Raw genomic sequence first — 25748 nt, forward strand, 5'->3', positions numbered from 1 at the left:
CTAGAGTTAAGTCATCATAGAGACCCACATTGTATAAAAAAGGGGAAAATAAGTAAAGGTGATCTTGCCATCTAGGAAGCTATTCTCCTTGAATTTCACATTCCTGCCTCACTCTGGGAACCAGTCAGCTACAAAACCAACATTAAGGATGAAGAGCCTGAGTAGTGATGAGGTAAGGGAGAGTCAGTTTGTCTGGGGAAAGTCCTGGAGGCAATTCCATACCAGTCTATTTGTCAGTCATTTCTTTCAATAGAATGAAAGTTTATTTCAATTCTTTGTACTTGTACCCCCAGTGGCTAGCGCAGTGCCTGACACATAAGAGACACTTAAGAAATGTTTGTTGATGTATTGATGAATTGGTCATTCCACTATCAGCTGCAGCAATTTATCCACCCTGGGAACAAAAACTAGGGGAGCTATTCTAACTCAATAAGCATCCCTATTCCCTGGTTCTGTGACGGAATGGGCAGAATATAGAACTGGGAGTGAGAAAACCCAGATTTTCTCCTGATCCCACCAACTGGAAGCTGTTTAAGATTTTGCATATCACAACGATTAGTAGTAATAATAATATCTACTATGTATATAGAGCGTTAAGTTTTGTAAAGAGCTTTGCAAACATTATCTCATTTGATACTCACAACAACCCTGGGAGGTAGGTACAATTATTATTCCCATTTTACAGATGAGGAAACTGAAGCAGACTGAGTTAAGTGATTTGCCCAGGATCACACAGCTAGTAAGTGTCTGTGACTGGATTTAAATTAAGGTGTTTCTGACTCCAGGTTCAATTCTCTATCTGCTGCACTACCTAACTTGCCTCACTTAATCTCTTTGGGGTTTACTTTCTTTATCTGTAAAATGAGGATCACAGAATCACAGCATTTTAGTTAGAAAGGACCTCAACAGCCACTTAGACCAACACATATCTGATAAAAATATAATACCTTCCTCTCAGGGTTGGTGAAATTAATATAAATAAGATACAATCTTTGCAATGGTGTAGTGAACATAGTGCTTGACCTGGATTCAGGACGAAAATTGAAATTCTCCCTTAGACACTAACTAGCTGGTTTTGAAGTGTTTAAAAGGTTGCAATGTTGAATAGGAATTTATTCTGCTTGACTCTAGAAGGTAAAACTGGTACTAATGAAAAAGTTACAAGGAGAGAGATTTTAGTTCAATTTAAGAAAGATGCTTCTAATAATTGAGTCATCTGAATATCTAATGAGCTGCTTTATAAGGCAGTAACTTGAAGTAGTTACTGGAAGTAATGCTCTCTTTTAAAGCTGTTACAATGGGGATTCATGATTCAAGCAGGAGTCATTGTAGATAATTTCTCAAGTCCCTCCTACCTCTGAATTCTATGATTTAAGAAGGGACCTGGGAATGCATGAGAGTATTAAACAGTGGTACTGTTTTGGGGGAGGCTGTAGAAAGAGATATTTTATCAGGAGTCCTTGGGAATTATGGTGGATCATTGTATTGATAAGAGTTATTAGGTCTTTCAAAGTTGATTATCTTTATAATATTGATATTACTATTTAGATTGTTCTCTTGGTTCTGTTCACTTTACTTTGCATTAGTTCATACAGGTCTTGCAAGGTTTTTCTGGAACCTTGCCCTTTATCATTTCTTGTAGCAGAAGAATATTCCATCCCAATCATAGATCATAACTTGTGATTATTTCTTCTATGTATTATGTATCTAATCTATTCCATTGATCAACCACTCTATTTCTTATCCAGTACCAAATAATTTCAATATTTACAGCTTTGTAGTATAGTTTGAGATGTTCTACTGCTAGGTACCCTTCCTTCTTATTATTTTTCACTGATTCCCTTGATATTTTTGACCTTTTTTCTAGCTCTATAAAGGAGTTCATTAGTAGCTTGATTGGTATGGCACTAAATAAGTAAATTAATTTAGGTAATATCATCATTTTTATTATGTTGACTCTGCCTACCCATGAGCAGTTTTTGTATGAAGAGACTTTTGCAATTGTGTTTATATAGTTTCTGGATGTGTTTTGGCAGGCAGATTGCCAAGTATTTTATACTGTCTTCATTTATTTTTAATGGAATTTTTCTTTCTATTTCTTCCTGCTGGGTTGCATCAGTAATAAATAGAAATGCTGTTGCTTTGTGTGGTTTTCTTTTATATCCTGCCACTTTGCTGAAGCTATTAATTGTTTTGACTAGCTTTTTAGCTGACTTTCTAGAGTTCTCTAAGTAAATCATTATATCATCAGCAAAAAGTGATAGCTTTTCTTCCTCATTACTTATGATTTTTCCTTTTATTTCTTTTTCTTGTCTTATTGTTATAGCTAGCATTTCTAACACATTATTGAACAATAATGGTGTTAATGGACATCCTTACTTCACCCCTCATCTTATTGGAAAGGCTTGTAACTTATCCCTGTTAGAGACAATGCTTGTTCTTGGTTTTAGATACTACCTATCATCTTAAGGAAAGCTCTATTCCTATGTTTTCTAGTGTTTTTTTTTTTTTGATTAGGAATGAGTGTTGTGTTGTCAAAAGCTTTTTCTGCATACATTGAAATAATAGTATAATTTTTTTTTGTTATTGATATGGCCAATTATGTTTATAGTTCTCTTAATATACAATCAGACCTGCATTCCTGGTGTGAATCTAGCCTGGTCATAGAGGATAATCTTTGTAATATGCTGTTGTAATCACTTTACTAATATATTTAAAATGTTTGCACCATTATTTGTTAGGGGAATTGGTCTATAGTTATCTTTCTTATCCTTAGCATTTCTTTTTTCAATAAGGTTTTGTATTTATTTTACCATTTGGTCAATTCTAATTTTTAAGGAATTATTTTCTTAACTAATGATTTGTTCCTCTTTTACAAAACTATTAGTTCTCTCTTCATATCTGTCTTGTGTAACTAATTGCTTTTTCTACTTTTCCTTCTATCATTCTTATTTGGTTTTCAAAATCTTCTTTGCAAAAACACTTTGTTTAGCTCTTCTAGGAATTATTGTTGGGCTTATATCCAATCTGCATTTTCTTTCAGGCTTTGACTGTAGATCTCTTCGTATCATTGTCTTTTGTGTTTTGTTTCTTGAGCTTTTTTTTGTCACCATATAGATTCTTTTGGTCATTTTTTTTTGTTTGCCCATTCTTCCAGACTGCTTCTTGAGTCTGGACTTTATGTTAGTTTTGGACTCTGCTCACCTGGTTTGAAGCACGGTCTTTTTATGTTTTTCTTCTGTTTTAGCAGCTCATTTTGGGGACCTGTATGTTTCACCATACTTCCAAGGTGGTGTGATCTGGGGAGAGGTTTATACATTTCCTCTCTGGTATAAGCTTTGTAAGTTCATTACTCCAGCTTTGATTCTGTGTTTTGTATGTGGTTAAGTTTTAGTAAACTGCTGCTGGACTCAGTTACTGTCACCCACTAGGAAGTTCTGCAGGTTTAGAATCACTAAACAGCTGGACTCTCCTTTGGTCTTTGTTTTCTTCCCTGGTTGTTCTACAGTAGGGTTATATACAGGCCAAAGGCTAGAACTGAATCCCCCTCTGCTCCTGGGATCAGTGCCACACAACTAAGCTTTTGGAACTTGTTTCTTGCTCTGTACACAAGCACATGCTCATTCTCAGGTCCTTTACTTGCACTGGGTGTTATTATGCTTGCACTGCTGCCCCTGCTACTAATGTGCTGTGTTCCTGGACAGGCACCTTACCTCCCTCTCTATCCATATTCTTAAGCTGCCCTGGGCTGGAAAAATTATTCTCTGTGACTTTTTATTGGCTTTCCTGATCAGAATATGAACTGGTATGTTTTCTAGGTTATTGCTCATTTTCCCAGTCTACAACTTGACCTTTAACTCTTTGTTAAAGTTGGCCTCTGCTTCCAGAGTGAAGGGAACACTGTCCCAAGCTTCAGGGATTTTATGCAGTTGTTTTCAGAAATACTTCTAGGGACCTATAAGTTTTCAGTTCTTCTGAGGTGGTATGGTCTAAGGAGAGGTATTTATTACTCTCTTGGCCTGTGCTCTGGTCTGTGAATGACCAAAAGCACTCTTTTCTGCCCTGGAACTATGAGGAGGATTCCTGTTCTACTGTGGCTGCAAGCTCCAGTATACTAGTGCTCCTTCTTGCCTATGATCTGGCACTGTGGCCTGTATCCAAATATGGGTGAAACAACAGAGTTATGTCCCCAGTTCAGCAAAGAAACCCCTGTAATCTCCTTCTGACCAATTGTTCGACCCTCTTACCATCTGTGGACTGAGAGCTCCAGAAGCAGCAGCTGCTGCTGCTGATTCAGTGGCTCCCAAGGCCTTTTCCTGGTTTGCTGGGGCTGGGTCTATGCTGGCATGGCCTGCACTACATTGTGCTTCACTCTCACCCAGGTCCAACAGAACTTTCCTGCCAACTTTCTAAGTTGTCTTTGGAGTCTTTGGGCTGAGAAGTCTGGAAACAGCCACTCCTGCCATTGATTCAGTTGCTGGGAGGCCTGCTCCTGATTTGCTGGTCCATGGTCTGTGCTGGCATGGCCTGCTCTGAACTGTGCTTCTCTCTCACCATGGTGCAACAGACCTTTCCTGCTGACCTAGTAAGATGTCTTGGTCTGGAAAATTGTTTCACTGTACCTTTTTGTGTGTTCTTATGTTCCAGAATTTTTTTAGAGTCTTTATATAAAGGTATTTGGAGTGTTTTAGGGGAGAGCTCAGGTGAGTCACTGCCTTTACTCGGCCATCTTGTCTCTGTCTCTGTTTTTGTTTTGATATGATTCACTGTATTGTTTGCTTTTATAATGTTGATTCATTCTTACATCCTGGTATGAATCCTGCTGGTTATAATGAATTATTTCTGGGATTAAAGAGTAGCAAGGGTTTGATTCTTATGTAATTTTTTTTCATTATGCTTAAATTGTAGTACTTTTCTCCCTAGTCAATTAATTCTGAACTCCACCCCTGTCAATTTAATAATATATGTGCTAGAAAATCCTCTTTATTTCATCTTTCTTCCTTAAGTCTCCTAATCTTCTAGACTTATAGTAACATCAAGGTTTTTGACTGTACAATTTACTAATGGTACAAAAAAACCCCAATAAAACAGCAACATAAGTACTTATTTACAATGTCACTTGTGAAGAAGATCATGACCATAGTCACTTCCAACCATAACTGAAACTTCTAACTTCTCAATTCTGGAAACATATTCCCATCGTTTAGCTTCCTCATGATAATAGTCAAAGTCTTTCAAGAATACTCTTTATTATGTTTCTTTTCTTTCTTTTTTTTTTAGGCAGTTGGGATTAAGTGACTTGCCCAGGGTCACACAGCTAGTAAGTGTGAAGTGTTTGGTCTGAGGCAGGATTTGAACTCAGGTCTTCCTGACTTCAGGGCTGGGCTCTATCCACTGTGCCACCTCGCTGCCCCATTCATTATATTTCTTTTCAAGATTAATAATTAAAGTCAAATTTTCAGGAAGGGCATTATTAGTATTTTGTTGTTACCTTACTTGATATTCTTTTCAGACATTAGAGTTAACTGTCTCTCCAAAATGACAAGTAAAATTGCAACTCCCTAAGACTGAATTGCTTGTTAAAGATACAATATCAGTATTTATAATCTCTTTGGGAATGGCAATTGAAACTAGAGTTACCTTTATTTTTGAGATAATACCCTAGTTTCCATAATTCTTTGTTTGTTAAGTGAATCATTTGTTTGCTAATAAAGGCTGATTCTAGTCAAATATGCTTTCCTTGTTAAAGTAATTTATTTAAATAATTTAACATTCTTTAATGAATGACTATAAGTCACTCTCTAGTCTGTTTTTCTTCCATTATCTATATTTTTAAGCACCAGTAACTAGATTGAATAGATTAGATGTCAGGTATTTAATTTGTGTGCCTTTTTCATTTTTTAAAAAAAATCTTTCTTGTGCACTAACATCTATAGCAGATGATGAAGAGGTAGAAAAATTCTTTGAAAAAAATTGGTAAAAATTTCAAATCTAATCAGCATATGCTTTGATCATTATTGATTTCATTGTAAAAGTGCGACTAGTGGAGTACAGTGGAAAATATGTGAAGAAGTATTGTTCAGGAATAATGAATGAGAGAGAGACCAAATATTTGACAGATTATGCAGAAGTCGGCAATGCACCATAAATACACTAATAAAAGAGTGAGACATGGTGTTCACCAAAATGACATTAGAAATAATGAAATTGATTATACCTTAACAGATAGGAAATAACTTATTAGTGATATGAAAGTCATTTCTAAATTACCTGTCAGTATACAGTCAATCCACTGACTTTTTAACATAAAGAACAAAATCAATACAAATCCAGAGAAAACTAATATTTAAAAATGTAATATGAAACTAAAATAACACCAATTTTACCTTTTAAATTTTTATTTTTATTTTCAGTTCCAAATTCTTTTTATATTTTTCCAGCCCCTCCCCCACTCTGAGAAGGCAAGAAAAACACAATATATAAATTCATGTAAATATGTATATTTCCATTTGTTTGCCATGTTCTTAAAAAAAAAGAAAGGGGAAAAATTGCTTCAATCTGTACTCTGAGTCCATCAGTTCTCTATCTGAAGGTAGATAGCATTTTACATCATGAGTCCTTGAAGTTCTGGGAGATCATTGTATTGATATTGATCAGGATTACTAAGTCTTATACAATTGATTATTTTTATAATTTTTATAATACTGCTTATTTCATTTTGCATCAATTCATATAAATCTTCCCAGGTTTTTTTCCAAAACCTTTCCCTTCATCAGTTTTTATTGGCATAATAGTATTCTACCACAATCATATACTATAATTTGTTCAGCCATTCCCCAACTGATGGGTTTCCTCTAAATTTCCAATTCTTTGACACCACAAAAAGAGCTGCTATAAATATTTTTGAACATATGGGTCCTTTTTCTTTTAATTTGATCTCCTTGGTGTACAGGCCTAGCAGAGGTATTGCTGGGGCAAAGGGTATGAACACTTTCTATAGCCCTTTGGGCAAATTGTTGTTTAGGCTTCCAACCTGACTTGTTTAAGGAAGTTATTGATAATAAGAAAGGTGATATAGAGGAAAGGAAATCAACAGTTATTAAAATAACTTCATGTTGAAGTTTAACCAAAGTGCCACAATCACTACAAGTAGAACACAGAAACTGGAAAACCATGTTAGGGAACAAATGCCTTCTTTGTGAAGATATGGTAGCTAAGGACAACACTGGCTTAGAATATCAATTGGTCTAATATAGGATCATGGAAAATTATGAACAGGATTGTTCTATAAAATAGAAGCAATGGAGGATAAAACCTGTTTGAAGAAAACTTGGCAAGAGGCCCAACTAAGCAAAATAATCTTAATGCATTTAAGGCTAAAGCAGCAATAAAGATAAGAAAAAAAGATGAAGATGTCAACATCTACAAATACATACTTATGTACATATATATGTAAACATATGTAGATGTAAATATGTAACAAAACACAGAGTTCATTATCAAGTATGGAGGAGCTACTATACTTGGACTGTAACACTACAGTATCAAAAAATGATTAAGGAGGAAGTAGAAATATCACTGAAGAGAGCAATGATGTGGAAAGCAGATAGCCTAGACCAACTCAATTGCACAAAGAGGTTATCAGTGTTGGAGGCAAAGTGATTTTAATAGCATTTTGAATTCTTAAAATACCTTAGTCAGGGAAAGACACCAAAGATGTTGGGATGGGGTGGGGAAATCTTAGACTTTATTCCTACTGTTACATAATTGTTATGAATCCATTCTCTGAGAACCAGCCTGTTATATTCCAGGTTCTCACAAGCAGGGCTTTCAGCATCTTTCATGTGGATGATGTCATCTTATCCATTCACTGGTTGTCTTGGCCCTCCATTCCATAATAAGAATGAGGAAATCTCTTTTTCCATAGGCTAGCTTCTCATCTTTCCATCTCATGGCACAAATTTATAGGCTGACAGCCAAACCACTCTTAACAGTCATGAAATTTATTACATATAATAATAGTCATGGAATTTATTAGCAGTAAATAATTAAAATGTAAGCAAAGAAGATATGAAAAGCTGTTATAAGAGCTTGAAGCTTAAGTAATATTGAGCTTTGGGAAAGCATGGAAAAAAGAGCTGCTGCTGACTGTATTTCAGTTTCCCCCTCTGTTAACAGGTGCCACATCTGCTGGTTTGGCCTTCAGGGTATTAGCTCTTAGTCCCCCTCCTTTGCCACTCATCCAATTTCTCTCCTTTCAGTCTTTAGTCCACCTTCTTATCTGCTTGTATTTCACTCTAGCCTGTAAGCCTCAGTGAGTAGTGTCTCCATAACTGGAAGAAAGTCCCTTTATCAAGACCACAGGAACGCTCATACTAACTAAGTTCTTTTGAATGCTTGTGAAAAATTTAAGCCCAAATATTCTTTATCCTCTTGGGGAAGTCCTCCAAAGTCTCAGGAAATCTCAAATGTAACACCTTAAGTATCTAGTCTAAGTCCAGTCAGTGGGAGCAGTCAAATGTTTAGGAGCCTTAAGCTTCTCACTTAATTATATCTATATCCCACTCACTCACTACTAACTACTACTCCTTCTTCCAAATCTCCTCCTTGCATTTCTTTCCTTTTATTTAAGTATCTATTGAACAAACCCAAAATAGTAGCAAACTCCTAGATAATTCAGAATAAATGTTCCCCAGTTTTCTTAGTCTATAAAACTCAGCAGCCTCTTTCTCCCTTGCTCCTCTCTGCAGGTCATTCCCTGGGGACAGCTTCCTGCGAACATAACCATGGTTACTGAATTCCTCTTGCTGGGCTTTTCCAACCTCCAAGAAATGCAGCTTTTGCTTTTTGTTATCTTCCTTTTCCTCTACCTTGTCATTCTGATTGGGAACATCACCATTGTCATGGTCATCATCCTGGAACATAGTCTCCATACCCCCATGTACTTCTTCCTAGGTGCTCTCTCTGTGTCTGAGACCTGCTATACCTTTGTTATCCTGCCAAAGATGCTCACCAATCTTCTGTCTTTGCTCAGGACCATTTCCTTCACTAGCTGTGCTGTTCAGATGTCCTTCTTCCTTGGCTTTGCAGCCACCAATTGCCTGTTGTTGGTTGTAATGGGTTATGATCGTTATGCTGCCATCTGCCACCCTCTACGCTACCCCATCCTCATGAACTGGAGGACATGCAGAGTATTAGTAACCATTTGTGGGGTGACTGGCTTTTTGATCTCAATAGTAGTCACATCCTTGGTCTTCACCTTGCCCTTCTGTAACTCTAATAAGATCAACCACTATTTTTGTGACATTTCACCTGTTATTCACCTTGCCTGTGGTGTCACTTATGTCAATGAGTTATTCATACTTATCTGTAGTGTCTTTGTGCTCATGGTCCCATTTATTTTCATCTGCATTTCCTATGGCTTCATTGTCAGCACCATCTTGAAGATTCCATCGGCTGAGGGGAAACGGAAGGCTTTTTCTACCTGTGTCTCCCACCTAACAGTGGTTGTAGTTCATTATGGCTGTGCATCCTTTGTTTACCTGAGACCCTCATCCAGAGTGACATCAGTTAAAGACCAGTTGATAACAGTTACTTATACCATTATTACTCCCTTGCTGAATCCCATGGTTTACAGTCTCAGGAATAGAGCTGTCCAGGTAGCTATTCAGAAAGTGATCAGCTGGGGTGAGTTTCCCCATAAAACCATATAACTTTAACATTTCACAAGTATGGGCACATAATCATGTCATGAAGAGATGTGGTCATATCCCTTGGTTAGGTGCTATTCCATTGGCTGGATACTTTTCAAATTGGTGTGGGGATTTTTCTGAAGAGAATGTGCATACATAGAAAGCATTTTAGGCTGTTATGTGTGAGAATTGGCAGGAGGATTTAATGCCAGAAAAAAAGGTATCATGCATTACGAGGCAATATAGGGTAGCAGAATGAATGCTGATTTTGAAGTCAGAAAGACCTGGATTCAATCTCATCTCTTATATTAATTGGAATGCTACAGTCAAGTCATTTAACCACCATAAGCCTCAATTTTCCCATCTGTAAAATAGAGATTATAACGCATATAGTCTCTACTTTATGGTTTAGTTGTGAGGCTCAAATCATAAAATATGTTGAAAGCACTTTGGAAATTTTAAAGTTTGTAAATATCAGTTATTAGTAGGAGAGAGTTTAATTGATGAGGTGGAGAATGTTCACCCAGTTAATTCTCTCTGAGGCTCAGGAAAAGTTCAGTCTGACTTTTCACCAATAGATTGTGTACCTTTAGGTATGACTCCTAATGACCTTTCCATAAAAGATTCTTCAGTTATTGGAAAACTCATTCTTTGCCATGTGGAGTGCTTCCAAGTGTTGCCACAGAGCATCCCATACTGTGGGAAAGGACATTTAGGTACATACACTGTCATCTAGGCCTTACTTCAGCAAATTGGGGTCTAGGACACAGAAAGCATTTGTGTGAAGAGGTGCTGGGAAGCTGGCCTGGGTTCTAAGAAGAATAGAAAGTGGATAGAGAGATAGTATTTTTTAAGTGAATTTCAGTGAGAGAGCAGAGAATGAGTGTGGGAGATTGCAAGGCACATTTTATTGCAGAACTCTCCTTGGATATCCTGCCCTTGTATGAACACAATGATGCTGATGTGTATGGGCTATAAACTCAGTGTTTATACCTTCTAAATAGCATACAGTATTCCCAAATTAGGAATTAAAATCAAAAAATCATTTTTTAAGCCTATCCTTTTTCTGATTGAATCACAAGCCCATTAAAAAAATTAAGGTACTTAGGATAATCAGTATTCTAATGGACCTGTGATCTCATTGATTTTGGGGTTCCCCCAATGATGCAGGTGATAAACCATCCATGCCTCTCCATTCTATTCAGTTCTTAATCATTGTCTCAACAAAGTCTCCATATGGGGGCCATCTGACCTGCTGTAAGTCTTCCTTGACTTTTCCTGACAGAAACTCAGAATACAAAGACAAAAATAAGAGTATTTGCCTTAAAGGAATTTATATTTTGAAAAATCATGGTTGTTTCTGAATCTGCTTCAAAAGTCTCATGCCAGAGGGAAAATGTCTTAATGAGCTACCAGATAACCCAAGTAGAGTATTGTGTGCAGGGTTTGGAGGGAGGGAGGTCAGATAGTAGTAACAAAGTCATTGCTAGGCATTCTAGTTGAACTTTCATAGTCACATTAATGGAGAATTCCTGATTTATCACAAAATAATATGTTATACATAAAGAGCTGGAAGCTACCTCAGATATAATTTCGTCCCACACCCTCATTTTAGAGATGAGGAGTTGAGGCCCAGGAAGGCCATAATTTGCCCAAACTCCCAACTCTTCCGGCTTGTACAGTTTTCTATCAAGCCCATAATTAGAGCCTTAACTAGCAGGATGACTATCCATTCAAAGAGATAAATTTGTTTTATACCTGGAGATATTTAAATGTAGTAGGGAATGAACCAGTATGTATAGAGAAATTGAAGATGAGAGAAAGAGAGGGAATGGTGCACAGGCTGAACTCCTGGTCAACAAATTTTCGAGTGCCAAAAGGTAGAAATAGTTAAGGTTTGGGAATTGGAGGAAAACAGGATCATTAACACTGTTGGTGACTCTGTGAATTATTCAAACATTCTAAGAAATATAGAATTTATGTTAAATATGCAAAACGTCCATGTTATCTGACTCAAATAGCCAGCTCTTAGGCATGGGCCTCAAGGACGTCAATGATAGAAGGGAATATCCAAAACAAACTAAAATATCCACAGTCACACTTTATTATTTAAACGTGTTACTACCTTGTATTTTTATATCATTCTTCATTTACCAATATGCCCTCCACCTTCCCTTCCCAGAAAGTTGTCTCCTATAACAAAGAAGAAAAAGAAAGAAGAAAAACAAAACCAAAATGTATAAATGCCATTCAATTCCACCATTACATGAAATATTCCATGCCCCTCATTCTCTTACTCTGCTAAAAATAAATGAAGGTTAATTTTCATATCACTTTGGGAACAAGGCTGGTTATTATAATTTTATATCATTCAAGTCTGACTTTTTTAAAAATCCAGTAGTTTTCTGTTTACCTGGAACTTCCCTAAACAGCTACAGCCTCCTAGTTCTGGAAAGACCTATCAAACATGTGGCCTGCTTATTCTGGATATTTCTCTGTAAGGCAGGCTTCCCTTCTCCCATTGGTGAATTCCTCCTAGATGCTCCATTTTTTGGAAGCACTTAGACTAGCCTTCATTCTCCTCCAAATCCTATTCCTGAATTTCTGAACATCGAAAGCCATACCGGTCAGGGGCTCTCTTTACTTGTGCTTATGTTTGTATCTCCAGTGCTTAGCACAGTACCTGGTACACAGTAAGTGCTTTCATATATAACAAATAGTAGAGCTTTTTTAGTTCCCCTTCTGGGAGCCAAGATGGCAGAGCAAAAAGATGGTCACTCTCACTTTCCCCTATCAACCTCTGAAAACCCAGAAAATATCACCCCAGAAAAAAACCTTGAAACAGACGAACTAGAAGAAAGACTGGGAGCAGCAGTGCAGCAGCCCGGCAAATGGGTCTTCCAGAGCCTCAGCAAAAATAAGGGAGGCAGAACTGCAAGGGGCCCCAGGCAGATAAGTACCCTGCATTCATCTAAAAAAAGGTGAAGAAAACAACCTAAAGTCTTCCTAAAGCCCCCGGCCTTGCTGGTTCCAACCCAACACCAGGTGAACTGTCGGAGCCCTGCAGCCTCCAATTGTGAAGAAATCCTGAAGCCCAGGTGGTAGAACAGGCAAACACCAGAACCTGGACCTCTGAGTGCCTCACTGAGGGTGGGGTGAACTGATGGAAATCAGCTCAAAAAACCACCAGGTGCCTCTGCATTCCACTGCAAAGGAATCTCTCAGTACATTAGCAGAAATGAGGGAGACAACACTGCAGGTGGCCCCAGGCAGATAAATACCCTGCAGCACCCATCTAAAAGGAGCTGAAGAAAGCTAAAGGAAAGGAAAAGCAGGCAACCTAGAATTGCCTGAAAGTTCCAGCCTTGCTGATTCCAGCCCAACATGAGGTAAGCTGCCAGAAACCTACAGCCTCCAATTGCCAACATAAGAGGCCCCAGCACACAAAGCCAGTGACCAAGACCTAGGCTCCCAACACAAGAAGCTTGGGTCAGTGCCCTCTGTTCCCCAGCAGGAGAGCTCAATCTCTTTAAAGGCCAGGGAATAAAGAAACACCATGAGTAAAAAGAAATATACCATAGATTCATATTATGAGAAGAGTGAAGATCAAGACAGAAATTCTGAAGAGGAAACATTGTCAACAAACCCACATCTGCAACAACAAAAGGGAATATGAACTGGTCTGAAGCCCAAAAAGCCTTCTTAGAAGAGCTCAAGAAGGATTTTAATAGTCAAATGAGAGAGGTAGAAGAGTCCTTCAAAAATACAATTGGCCAATTGGAAAAAAAATACACTGAAGAAAACAAGTCCCTAAAAAACACAATTGGCCAATTGAAGAAGGAAGTACAAAAACTAACAGAAGAAAACAATCTGTTAAAAACTAGAATTGGACAAATGGAAACTAATGTCTCTATGAGAGAGCAAGAATCAGTCAAACAGAAACAAAAAAAATGAAAAAATAGATGAAAATGTAAAATACCTCATCAGTAAAACAACCGACCTGGAAAATCAATTCAGCAGAGACAATTTAAAAATTATTGGACTACCTGAAAATCATGATGAAAAAAAAGCCTGGACAGTATCTTTCAGGAAATCATAAAGGAAAACTGCCTGGAAGTCCTAGAACCAGAAGGGAAAATAACCATAGAAAGAATCCACCATCACCACCTGAAAGAGATCCCAAATTGACAATGCCAAGGAATATAATAGCAAAATTCCAAAATTACCAGATGAAAGAGAAGGTGCTGCAAGCAGCCAGAAAGAAACAATTTAAATATCATGGAACCACAGTCAGGATTACACAGGACCTTGCAGCTTCTACATTAAAAGACCGCAGGGCATGGAACATGATATTCCATAAGGCAAAGGAGCTTGGAATGCAGCCAAGGATCAATTACCCAGCAAAAATGAGCATCATTTTTCAAGGGAGGAGATGGATATTCAATGAAATAGGAGACTTCCAAACTTTCCTGATAAAAAGACCAGAGCTCAACAAAAAATTTGATCTTCAAGTACAGGACTCAAGAAGGACATAAAAAGGTAAATGGGACAGAAAGATACAATATGTTGTTAATAAGGGGGGTGTTTAAACCCCTACAAGGGAATATGACACTTGCAACCCTTGAGAACTGTATTGTTATTACACCATGTTAAAGGAGTATACATAAAGAGGGTGGATATTAGTTGACTTTGATGTAATGATAAAAAAAATCTAATCAAGTGGGTTAAATGGATCCAAATAAGTGGATCAATCTGATCTTAGAAAATGTACTGAGAAAGGAGGAGGCAGACAAGGGTAAATTACATTACAGGAAAAGACACAAAATCCTATTACAGCAGAGGGAAAGAAGGGAGGGGGGAGCATTGTTTGAACCTTACTCTCATCAGATTTGGCTCAAGAAGGGCATAACAGTTAGGTAGAAATCTAACTTGCCCTATAGGCAGTAGGAGGGAAAAGGGGAAAGAAAAGGGAGGGGGAAAGAAAAGGGGGGGAAGAAGGAGGGAAGAAGCAGTAAGAGTAAAGGGGAAGAAAAGGGAAAGGGATAATAAAAGGGGAGGGACTGAAGGAGGCAGGTCAAAAGCAAAACACTAGTGAAGGGAAAGGAAAAAGGAGAAAGAAAAGCATAAATGGGGGAAAAGGATGGAGAAAAAGACACAGATAGTAATCATAACTGTGAATGTGAATGGGATGAACTCTCCCATAAAACGGAAATGGATTGCAGAATGGATTAAAAACCATAATCCTACAATATGTTGTTTACAGGAAACACATTTGAAAAAGAGTGACACATACAGGGTAAAGGTAAAAGGCTGGAGCAGAATATATTATGCTTCAGCTGAAGTAAAAAAACCAGGGGTAGCAATCCTGATCTCAGACAAAGCAAAAGCAAAAATAGATCTAATCAAAAGAGATAAGGAAGGAAACTACATCCTGCTAAAAGGCACCATAGACAATGAAGTAATATCATTACTAAACATATATGCACCAAATGGTATAGCATCCAAATTCTTAGAGGAGAAGTTCAGGGAGTTACAGGAAGAAATAGACAGCAAAACTATACTAGTGGGGGACCTGAACCTCCCCTCTCTGCACTAGATAAATCTAACCACAAAATAAACAAGAAAGAAGTTAAGGAGGTGAATAGAACATTAGAAAAGTTAGGTATGATAGACCTCTGGAGAAAACTGAATGGGGATAGAAAGGAATATACTTTTTTCTCAGCAGTACATGGCACATACACAAAAATTGACCATGTACTAGGGCATAAAAACCTCACAATCCAATGCAGAAAGGCAGAAATATTAAATGCATCCTTTTCAGATCATGATGCAATAAAAATTATATGTAATAAAGGGCCATGGAAAGATAGACTAAAAAATAATTGGAAACTAAATAATCTAATCCTAAAAAATGATTGGGTCAAACAACAAATCATAGAAACAATCAATAATTTCATTCAAGAGAATGACAATAATGAGACAACATACCAAAACTATGGGATGCAGCAAAGCAGTTCTTAGGGGAAGTTTTATATCTCTAAATGCTTACATAAATAAAATAGAAAAAGAGGAGATTAATGAATTGGGCATACAACTAAAAAAACTAGAAAAAGAACAAATTAAAAATCCTCAACTAAACACCAAATTAGAAATATTGAAAACCAAAGGAAAAATTAATAAAATTGAAATTAAGAAAACTATTGAACTAATAAATAAAACTAAGAGCTGGTTTTATGAAAAAACAATAAAATAGATAAACCTTTGGTTAATTTAATTAAAAAAAGAAAGAAGAAAACCAAATTACTAGTATCAAGAATGAAAAGGGTGAAGCTACCACCAAGGAAGAGGAAATTAAAACAATAATTAGGAATTATTTTGCCCAACTATATGCCAACAAATTTGACAATCTTAGTGAAATGGATACATATTTACAAAAATATAAATTGCCCAGATTAACAGAAGAGGAAGTAAAATACTTAAATAACCCCATCTCAGAAAAAGAAATTGAACAAGCCATTGATGAACTCCCTAGGAAAAAATCTCCAGGGCCAGATGGATTTACATGCGAATTCTATCAAACATTTAAAGAACAATTAATTCCAATACTATATAGACTATTTGGGAAAATAGGTGAAGAAGGAGTCTTACCAAATTCTTTTTATGATACAAATATGGTGTTGATACCTAAACCAGGAAGAGTCAAAATAGAGAAAGAAAATTATAGACCAATTTCTCTAATGAATATAGATGCAAAAATTTTAAACAAAATACTAGCAAATAGATTGCAGCAACTTATCACAAGAATAATACACTATGACCAGGTAGGATTTATACCAGGAATGCAGGGTTGGTTCAATATTAGGAAAACTATCAGCATATTGAGCATATCAACACAAAACCAACAGAAACCACATGATCATCTCAATAGATGCAGAAAAAGCTTTTGATAAAATACAACACCCATTCCTATTAAAAACACTAGAAAGCATAGGTATAAATGGAGTCTTCCTTAAAATAATAAATAGCATATATCTAAAACCTTCAGCAAGCATTATATGTAATGGGGACAGGCTAGAAGCATTTCCAATAAGATCAGGGGTGAAACAAGGATGTCCATTATCAACACTGTTATTCAATATTGTACTGGAAACCTTAGCTTTAGCAATAAGAGAAGAAAAAGAAATTGAAGGCATTAGAATAGGCAAAGAAGAAACAAAGGTATTACTCTTTGCAGATGACATGATGATATACTTAGAGAATCCCAGAGAATCAAATAAAAAACTACTCGAAATAATAAACAACTTTAGCAAAGTTGCAGGCTATAAAATCAACCCACATAAATCATCAGCATTTCTATATATTACCAACAAAGCCCAACAGCAAGAGATAGAAAGAGAAATTCCATTTAAACTTACTGTAGATATTATAAAACATTTAGGATTCTACCTCCTGAAACAAACCCAGGAACTCTATGAACACAATTACAAAACACTTTTCACACAAATAAAATCAGATCTAAATAATTGGAAAAACATCAGTTGCTCATGGGTAGGTCGAACTAATATAATAAAAATGACAATCCTACCTAAGCTAATTTACTTATTCAGTGCCATACCAATCAAACCACCAAAAATTATTTATAGAGTTAGAAAAAATAGTAAGATTTATTTGGAAGAACAAAAGGTCCAGCATATCAAAGGAATTAATGAAAAGAAATGGAGGGGAAGGTGGCCTAGCAATTCCAGATCTTAAATTGTATTATAAAGCAGCAATCATCAAAACTGCTTGGTACTGGCTAAGAAATAGGGAGGTGGATCAGTGGAATAGGTTAAATATGCAAGACACAGTAGTCAATGACTACAGTAATCCATTATTTGGTAAACCCAAAGACCCCAGCTTCTGGGATAAGAACCCACTCTTTGAAAAAAACTGCTGGGAAAACTGAAAAAGAGCATTGCAGAAACTAGGCATAGACCCAAATCTCACACCATATACCAAAGTAAAGTCAAAATGGGTTCATGACTTAGCTATGAAGGCTGGTACTGTAAGCAAACTGGGAGAACAAGGAATAGTTTACCTATTAGATCTATGGAGAACAGAAGAATTCATGACCAAACAGGAGATAGAGAACATTATGAAAAGCAAAATGGATCATTTTGATTACATTAAATTGAAAAGTTTTTGCACAAACAAAGCCAATGCAACTAAGATTAGAAGGAAGGTAGAAAACTGGGAAAGAATTTTTACAACCAGTCTCTCTGATAAAGGCCTCATCTCTAAAATATATAGAGAATTAAGACAAATTTATAAGAACACAAGCCATTCCCCAATTGATAAATGGTCAAAGGATATGAACAGACAGTTCTCAGATGAAGAAATTAAAGCCATCTATAGTCATATGAAAAAATGCTCTAAATCGTTATTGATTAGAGAAATGCAAATCAAAACAACTCTGAGGTACCACATCACACCTATCAGATTGGCCAACATGACAAAACAGGAAAATGATAAATGTTGGAGAAGATGTGGGAAAATTGGAACACTAATACATTGTTGGTGGAGTTGTGAAATGATCCAACCATTTTGGAGAACAATTTGGAACTATGCCCAAAGGGCTACAAAAATGTGCATACCCTTTGATCCAGCAATAGCACTTCTAGGGCTATATCCCAAAGAGATCAAACAAATGGGAAAAGGACCCACATGTACAAAAATATTCATAGCAGCTCTTTTTGTGGTGGCAAAGAATTGGAAATTGAGAGGATGCCCATCAATTGGGGAATGGCTGAGCAAGTTGTGGTATATGGATGTAATGGAATACTATTTTGCTATAAGAAATGATGAACAGGCTGACTTCAGAAAAACCTGGAAAGACTTATATGGTCTGATGCCGTGTGAAGTTGAGCAGAACCATGAGGACTTTGTACAGAATAACAGCCATGTTATGCGGTGACTAATATTGTTAAAATGAACCCTTCACTGCATTATAAGGATCTAAGACATCTCCAGAGACCTGGGATTGAAAATGCTGTCCACATTGAAAGGAAGAACTATGCAAGTCGAATCGCTATCACTTATTTTTACCCTGTATTGAGTTTTGTTTCATCTTTCTGATGGTTCCTCCTATTGGTTTTAATTTTTACTTAAAACTTCACTAATGTGAATATATGTTTAATAGGAATGTAAATGTAAAGCCTATATTAGATTGTGTGCTGTCTTGTGAAGGGTGGGGGAGAGGAAGGGGGAGAAAAATTTTCAACTCAAAAGCATATGGAAGTGATTGTTGATGAATCAAAATAAATTAATAAAATAAAGAAAACCCCATACAGTAGAGCTTTGAAGTTTGTAAAGAAGTTAAGTTAGTTATAGATGGAAACAGACAGTCAAACTATTCTAGTGAGACCCCAAATTTCCCCTCTCAAAACTAGATAAAGCTAACCAAAAATCAACAAGAAAGAAGTTAAGAAGGTGAATAGATTTTTAGAAAAGTTAGATATGATAGTCTTGTGGAGAAAATTGGATAGGAATATGGCTTTTTCTCAGCATAGACAAAAGCTGATTGTTTATTAATGCATAAAAAGAACAAAATTCAGAAAAGCAGAAATATTAAATGCTTTCTTTTGAGATAAAAATGCAATAAAAATTACATTCAATAAAGTACAGAAGGTACAGTAAAATGAATTTGAAATGAAATAATCTAATCCTAAAGAATAAATCATAGAATCAATCAGTAATGTCATTAAAGAGAATGACCAAAATGAGACAAAACAGCAAAATTTATAGGATTCAGCCAAAGTAATACTTAGGGTAAATCTGTGTCTCTAAATGTTTACATCAATAAAATAGATAAAGAGCAGATCAATGAATTAAGCATGTAACTGAAAAACTGGGAAAACAACCAATTAAAAGTCCTCAGTTAAATATCAAAATAGAAGTCCTGAGAAAATCAAAGGAGAGATGAATAAAATTGAAAGTTAAAAAAACAACATATAAAACTAGAAGCTAGTTTTATTGATTTTTTTTTGAACAGAAAAGAATAAAATAGACAACAACGGCTGAATTTGGTTAAAAAAAAAAGGAAAGAAGAAAACAAAATTACCAGTATAAAAAATGAAAGGGGTGAATTCACCATCAATGAAAAGAAAGTTAAAACAATTATTAGGAGCTATTTTTCCCAATTACAAGTGAATAAATCTGATAATCTAAGTGAAACTGAGGTTTACAAAAATCTAAGTTGCCCAGGTTAACAAAAGATGAAACAGATTACATAAAGAAGCCCATTTTAGAAAGAGAAATTGAACAAGCCATCAATAAACTCCCTGCAACAAAAAAAATCTCTAGGGCCAGATGTATTCACAATTAAATTTTATTAAACACTTAAAGAACAATTAATTCCAATGCTATATAAACTATTTGGAAAAATAAGCAAAGAAAAAGTCCTACAAAATTCCTTTTATGACATTAAAATATATTGCTAATACTTAAACCAGAAAAAGCCAGAACAGAGAAAGGAAATTATAGAACAATTTCCCTAATGTATATTGGTGCAAAAATTCTAAATAACATGCTAGCAAGAAGATCACAGAAATATATCACAAGGATCACACATTAAGACCTGATGTGATTTATACCAGGAATGCAGGGCTGGTTCAATATTAGGGAAAATATTAGCATTATTGACCGTATTAATAACAAAACCAATAGAAATCATATGATTTTCTTAATAGATGCAGAGAAAGTCTTTGACAAGATATGACACCTATTCCTATTGAAAACACTAGTTAGCATAGGAATAAATGGAGCTTTCCTTAATTTGACAAATAATATGTATCTAAAACCATCAACAAATATTTTATGGATCAGCTAGAAGCCTTCCCAATAAGACTACGTATGAAGCTAGGATGCCCATTATCAACACATTTATTCAATATTTAATTAGATGCTAGCTACAGCAACAAAAGAAGAAAAAGGAAAGTAAAGGAATTACAATAGGCATTGGGGAAATAAAAGTATCACTCTTTGCAGATGATATGATGGTATGCTTAGAGAATCCAAGATAATCAACTAAAAAATTAATTGAAACAATGAACAACTTAAGCAAAGATGAAGGATATAAAATAAACCCACATGAATCATTAACATATCTATATATTACTGACAAAACACAGTAGCAAGAGATAGAGAGAGAAATTTCCTTTAAAATAACTGCAGACAATATAACATTCTTGGGAGCCTACCTGCCAAGACAAATCCAGGAACTATATGAACACAATTACAAAACCCTCTCACACAAATAAAGTAGATTTGAACAATTGGGAAAATATCAATTGCTCATGGGTAGGATGAGCCTAAATGCCTAAAATTGATGCACTTATTCATACCAATTAAACTACCAAAAATATTTTATAGAGATAGAAAAAAATGATAACAAAATTCGTCTGGAGGGAGTAAAGGTCAACAGAGGTGAGGAACCTGTGGCTTCAAGGTCATATATGGGCCTCTAGGTCCTCAAGTGTGGCCCTTTGACTGAATCCAAATTTCACAAGTTCTGCATCTATGGTCAAGAATATCAAGGTAATCAATGAAAAAAATATGTAAGAGGGTGGTTTAGCCATACCAGATCTCAAACTATATTACAAAGTGGTAATAATCAAAATAATCTGGTACTGGCTAAGAAATAGAGTGGTGGATCAATGGAATAGATTAAGGACACAATACACAGTAATAAATGACTATTGTATTCTGGTGTTTGATAAACCCAAAGATCCAACTTTTGGGGCAAAAACTCATCATTTGACAAAAAGTGCTGGAAAAACTGAGAAAGAGTATAGGAGAAACTAGGTATAGAACATCTCACAATGTATACTAAGATAAGGTTAGAATGGGTGAATGATTTAGAAATGAAGGATAATACTACAAGCAAATTAGGACTGCATAGAATAGTTGAACTGTCATATGCATGAATAAGGGAAGAATTCATGATCACACAAAATATGGAGAGCTTTATGAAATGTAAAATAGATAATTTGATTACATAAAAATAAAAAACTTTTTGCACAAACAAAACCAATGCAACCAAAATTAGAACAAAGCAGAAAACTGGGAAGAATTTTTTTTACAGTGTCTCTGATAAAGAGCTCATTTTTTCGAATATATACAGAACTAAGTCAAATTTATAAGAATACAAGTCATTCTTCAATTGATAAATGGTCAAAGGGTATGAATAAGCAGTATTCAGATGAAGAAATCAAAGTTATCTGTAGTCATATGAAAAAATTCTCTGTCAAGATTAATTAAAGAAATGAAAAGTACAACAACTCTAAGGTACCATTTCACACTCATGGATATGACAGAAAAGGGAAATGATGACTGTTCAGAGGAATTTGGGGAAACTGAGACACTAATACACTGGAGTTCAAATGTTCTGGAGAACAATTTGGAACTATTCCCAAAGAATTATAAAGTTGTGCATACTTTTTGACTCATTACTAGGCTTATATGCCAAAGAGATAACAAAGAGGAAAAATTGTACAAAAATATTTACAGCAGCTCTGTTTGTGGTAGCTAAAAATTGGAAATTGAAGGAATGCTCATCAATTTGGGAATGGCTGAACAAGTTATTGTATATAATTGAAATGACATATTATTTTGCTATAAGAAATAGTGAACAGGATGATTTTGGGAAAAAAAAGAACCTGGAAAGACTTCCATGAGCTAAAACAGAGTGAAGTGGGCAGAACTAGGAAGATATCATGCACAGCAACAGCAACATTGTCCAATGAACAACTATTAATGACCTAACTATTCTCAGCAATATAATGATCCAAGAGAATCTGAAAGATTCGTGATGAAAAATGATCTCTGCCTCCAGGAGAACACTGTACATAGTAACAACCACACTGTGCAGTGACTGACTTTCATAAACTTGGCTCTTCTCAGCAATGCAAGGATCTAAGACAACTCCAAAAGACTCACAATGGAAAATGCAATCCACATCCAGAGAAAGAAATACGGAGTCTGAATGCAGATGGAAGCATGCCATTTGCTCCTTTTTCTTTGTTTTGTTTTATTTCTTCTTTCTCATGATTCCTTCCATTAGTTCCAATTGTTCTTTATCTCATGACTAATGTGAAAATATGTTCAATATGAATGTATAAGTAGAGCCTATATCAGATTGCATGCCATCTTGGAAAGGGTGGAGGAGGAGGGAGAGAAAATTTAAAATTCAAAATTTTATGGCAATGAATGTTGAAAACTAAAATAAATAAATTATTTAAAATAAAGAAAAAAGAAAAATTCTTTCCACCTCAAGGGAAAGAATCGATGGCATGTGAATGCAGACCAAAATGTACTATTTTCTCCTTTCCTTCTCTTCTTTATTTTTTTTTGTTCTAGTTTTCTTTCACAAAATGGCTAATGTGGAAATGTTTACATGATTGCACACGTATAACCTATAGCAGATTGTTTACTGTCTCAAGAAGCAGGGAGAGCACAGAGGGATGAACAAAATTTGGGATTCAAAACTTAGAAGAAAAAGAATGTTAAAATTATTTTTACATATGAATGGGGGGAATAAAATAGTATTAAAAAAAGACTAAACAAATTATGGTCTCTGGATGTAATGGGATATTACTACATTGTAGATGAAATCATGGATATAAAGAATTCAAAGAAGCATGAAAAGACCCTGGGAGTTAATTCAGAGGGAAGTAATCAGAAACAAGAAAAATTACATGTGTCTATATCAATGTAAAAGGAAATAACAACTAGAGAAACCTAAAAGCTGTTTAATTTTAAATACCACGCTTGACCCTGGAGAAAAACTGAAGAAATACATATCTTTTTATTCAAATAGAAGTGGAGGCCTATGGGTTTGTAACATTGCATATGCTAAAGACTTGGTTGACATGCTAATTACTTTTGATGAAATACTCTCCCCGCCTTTTTGTTATTTTGTTTTCTTTTTCATGAGGAATGATGGCCTCTGAGTAGAGCAGAAGTTCTTAACTTTTTTTTATGTCATGGACCCCTTTGACAGTATAATGAAGCCTATAGAAACATTCCCAGAATAACATTTTAAAATACATAATTATTATATAGATTTATAGATAGAGAATTGCAAAGGAAATCAATGATATGGAATACAATTATTAAAATATGTTTTTTTTAAGTTATTAGTTCCCAGATTAAGAACAATGGGAATAGAGGATAGGGGAAGGATATGTTGGGTCAATTTTGGATCCTCAGAAATTTAGGAGGCTGAGAGGGAGGGAGGAAGGTGATAGTGTAGATCATCTGAGAAGAGATGAGAAAGAATGGAATAGGGAATGTAGAAAAATTAAATAACATCTCACCCCCTTAAAGGATCAGCCCTATGTATAAGATACTGGGTGGAGGTGGCTGGTGAAGGAGAAAAGGGAGCTATGGTCCTGGGTGAAAGGGAAAGGAGGAGGAAGACAGGTTCTATTCACCATAGGACAACAGGGATGTGGACATCATTTATTCCTCATCTATGCATAGGTTCTGCTGCCTGCCCCCTTCTCCTCATTGTTAGCCTCCTGCCTTCAATTGTCGATACAGAACAAATATAGCTTCTGGGTAAAGGTGAAAAAAAGGTGGACAAGATATGGAAGTGAGAGAGAAGAGAAAGGAGTATGTCTATTCTTCTTCCTTGGTCAATGATTTAGGAGGGCAAGAGAAAGAGCTTATAAACCTGTAGAGAACTTCCAAGGATGCAGTATCTTCTGGAGAGAGGCAGATTTCTGACATCCAAAGATTATAGAAGAGGGTGAAGGGATCTAATATCAAGGGGGAGATTGTTAACAATTAGGTGAAGATTCCAGGGGATACATTGGGATGGGAAGGCAGAAAATGATATGGATTGTGGAGGCCTTAGGACCAAGGTGAATAGAGATGAGAATACAGAGAGACAGAAGCATTTTCTCCCTTTCAAAACAAGTGACTCTGAAGCATGGACATTAAGGGAAAGAGAATTGGAAATATTTCCACCAGAGGATGGTGAATGACCAGGTGATAAGGTTCACTTGATATTAGAGTACTTTGATGACGGACTTAAGACCAATAAGGGCTAGGCTATCATAGTTTCTAAATCTGAGTGCCTGAAGAAGGTAATCAGGCACTTGGGGGCTGGGATGAATTTATTTTTTGCTTTTTAAAATATATTTTTACTTATTTCGTGACATATCTTCCAAGAAGATGTAAAATTTTTAACATTAATTTTAAAAAATTGAGTTCTACATTCTCTCCCTCCCTCTTCCTCTTTCCCCAGTCCTTGAGAAGGTGAGCAATGTGCTATCAATTATATATGTGAAGATGGCAAAACATATTTTCACATTAGCTATGGTGCAAAATGAAACATACATAAAAAAACAAAAAATAAAGTTTAAGAACATGCTTCAATCTTCACTCAGAGTTCATTAGTTTTCTCTCTGGAAGTAGATACATTTTTCATTGTGGGTCCTTTGGAATTGTGTTGGATAATTGTCTTCGCCAGAGTAGCTAAGTCTTTCACAGTTGATCATCATTACAATATTACTGTTAATGTGTACAATGTTCTGGTTTTGTTCACTTTGCTTTGAAGCAGGTCATACAAGACTTTGCTGAGCTGAACTTACATTCTACACATGACCAGCAACTGTATCTCAAGAAAGCCCAGTTTGAGGTCCACTAAATACACTCCCTATATGAGGAATAGACTTTCAACTCCTAATTTCGGAGGACCAAGAAGCAAAGGGCCCCACAGTACTTTAGATATGCTGAGCCTTGGGATCTAAACTGACTTTGAATCCCTATCAGTGCAGGTAGAGGTGCAGGTGGAGGTACAGGTGCAGAAAGTTTCCTCTTCCATCTGTTTCCCATTTTTCCTTTGGAGATTGTAATTGATTATGAGTCACTACTGCTAGTGATTTTCACATGGGACAACTTTGTTCTTTCCTTAGAAATGTCCTAGACATCCCCCTCCCTCACAGTGTCATTTTTTCTGAAAGATGAAATGAAAATTATAGTACCAGGGGAGATGAGCTCAGACTGTTCTGT

The 25748-nt window shown here is 35.9% G+C and overlaps 1 protein-coding gene across 1 annotated transcript; it reads left to right on the top strand.

Moving 5' to 3' along the window:
• The first annotated feature begins 148 nt into the window (after nucleotides 1–148).
• Nucleotides 149–9713, top strand: LOC110201830 (olfactory receptor 10R2-like). The gene is made up of 2 exons (XM_078155764.1): nucleotides 149–172; nucleotides 8751–9713. Exons 1-2 carry the CDS (start codon nucleotides 149–151, stop codon nucleotides 9711–9713), a joined length of 987 nt encoding a protein of 328 aa, XP_078011890.1.
• Nucleotides 9714–25748: the final 16035 nt, after the last annotated feature.

This window comes from Phascolarctos cinereus, unplaced genomic scaffold (genome assembly GCF_003287225.1).
Source record: "Phascolarctos cinereus isolate Bilbo 61053 unplaced genomic scaffold, phaCin_HiC Scaffold_5;HRSCAF=322, whole genome shotgun sequence".
In the NCBI taxonomy this organism is placed as follows: Eukaryota; Metazoa; Chordata; class Mammalia; order Diprotodontia; family Phascolarctidae; genus Phascolarctos; species Phascolarctos cinereus.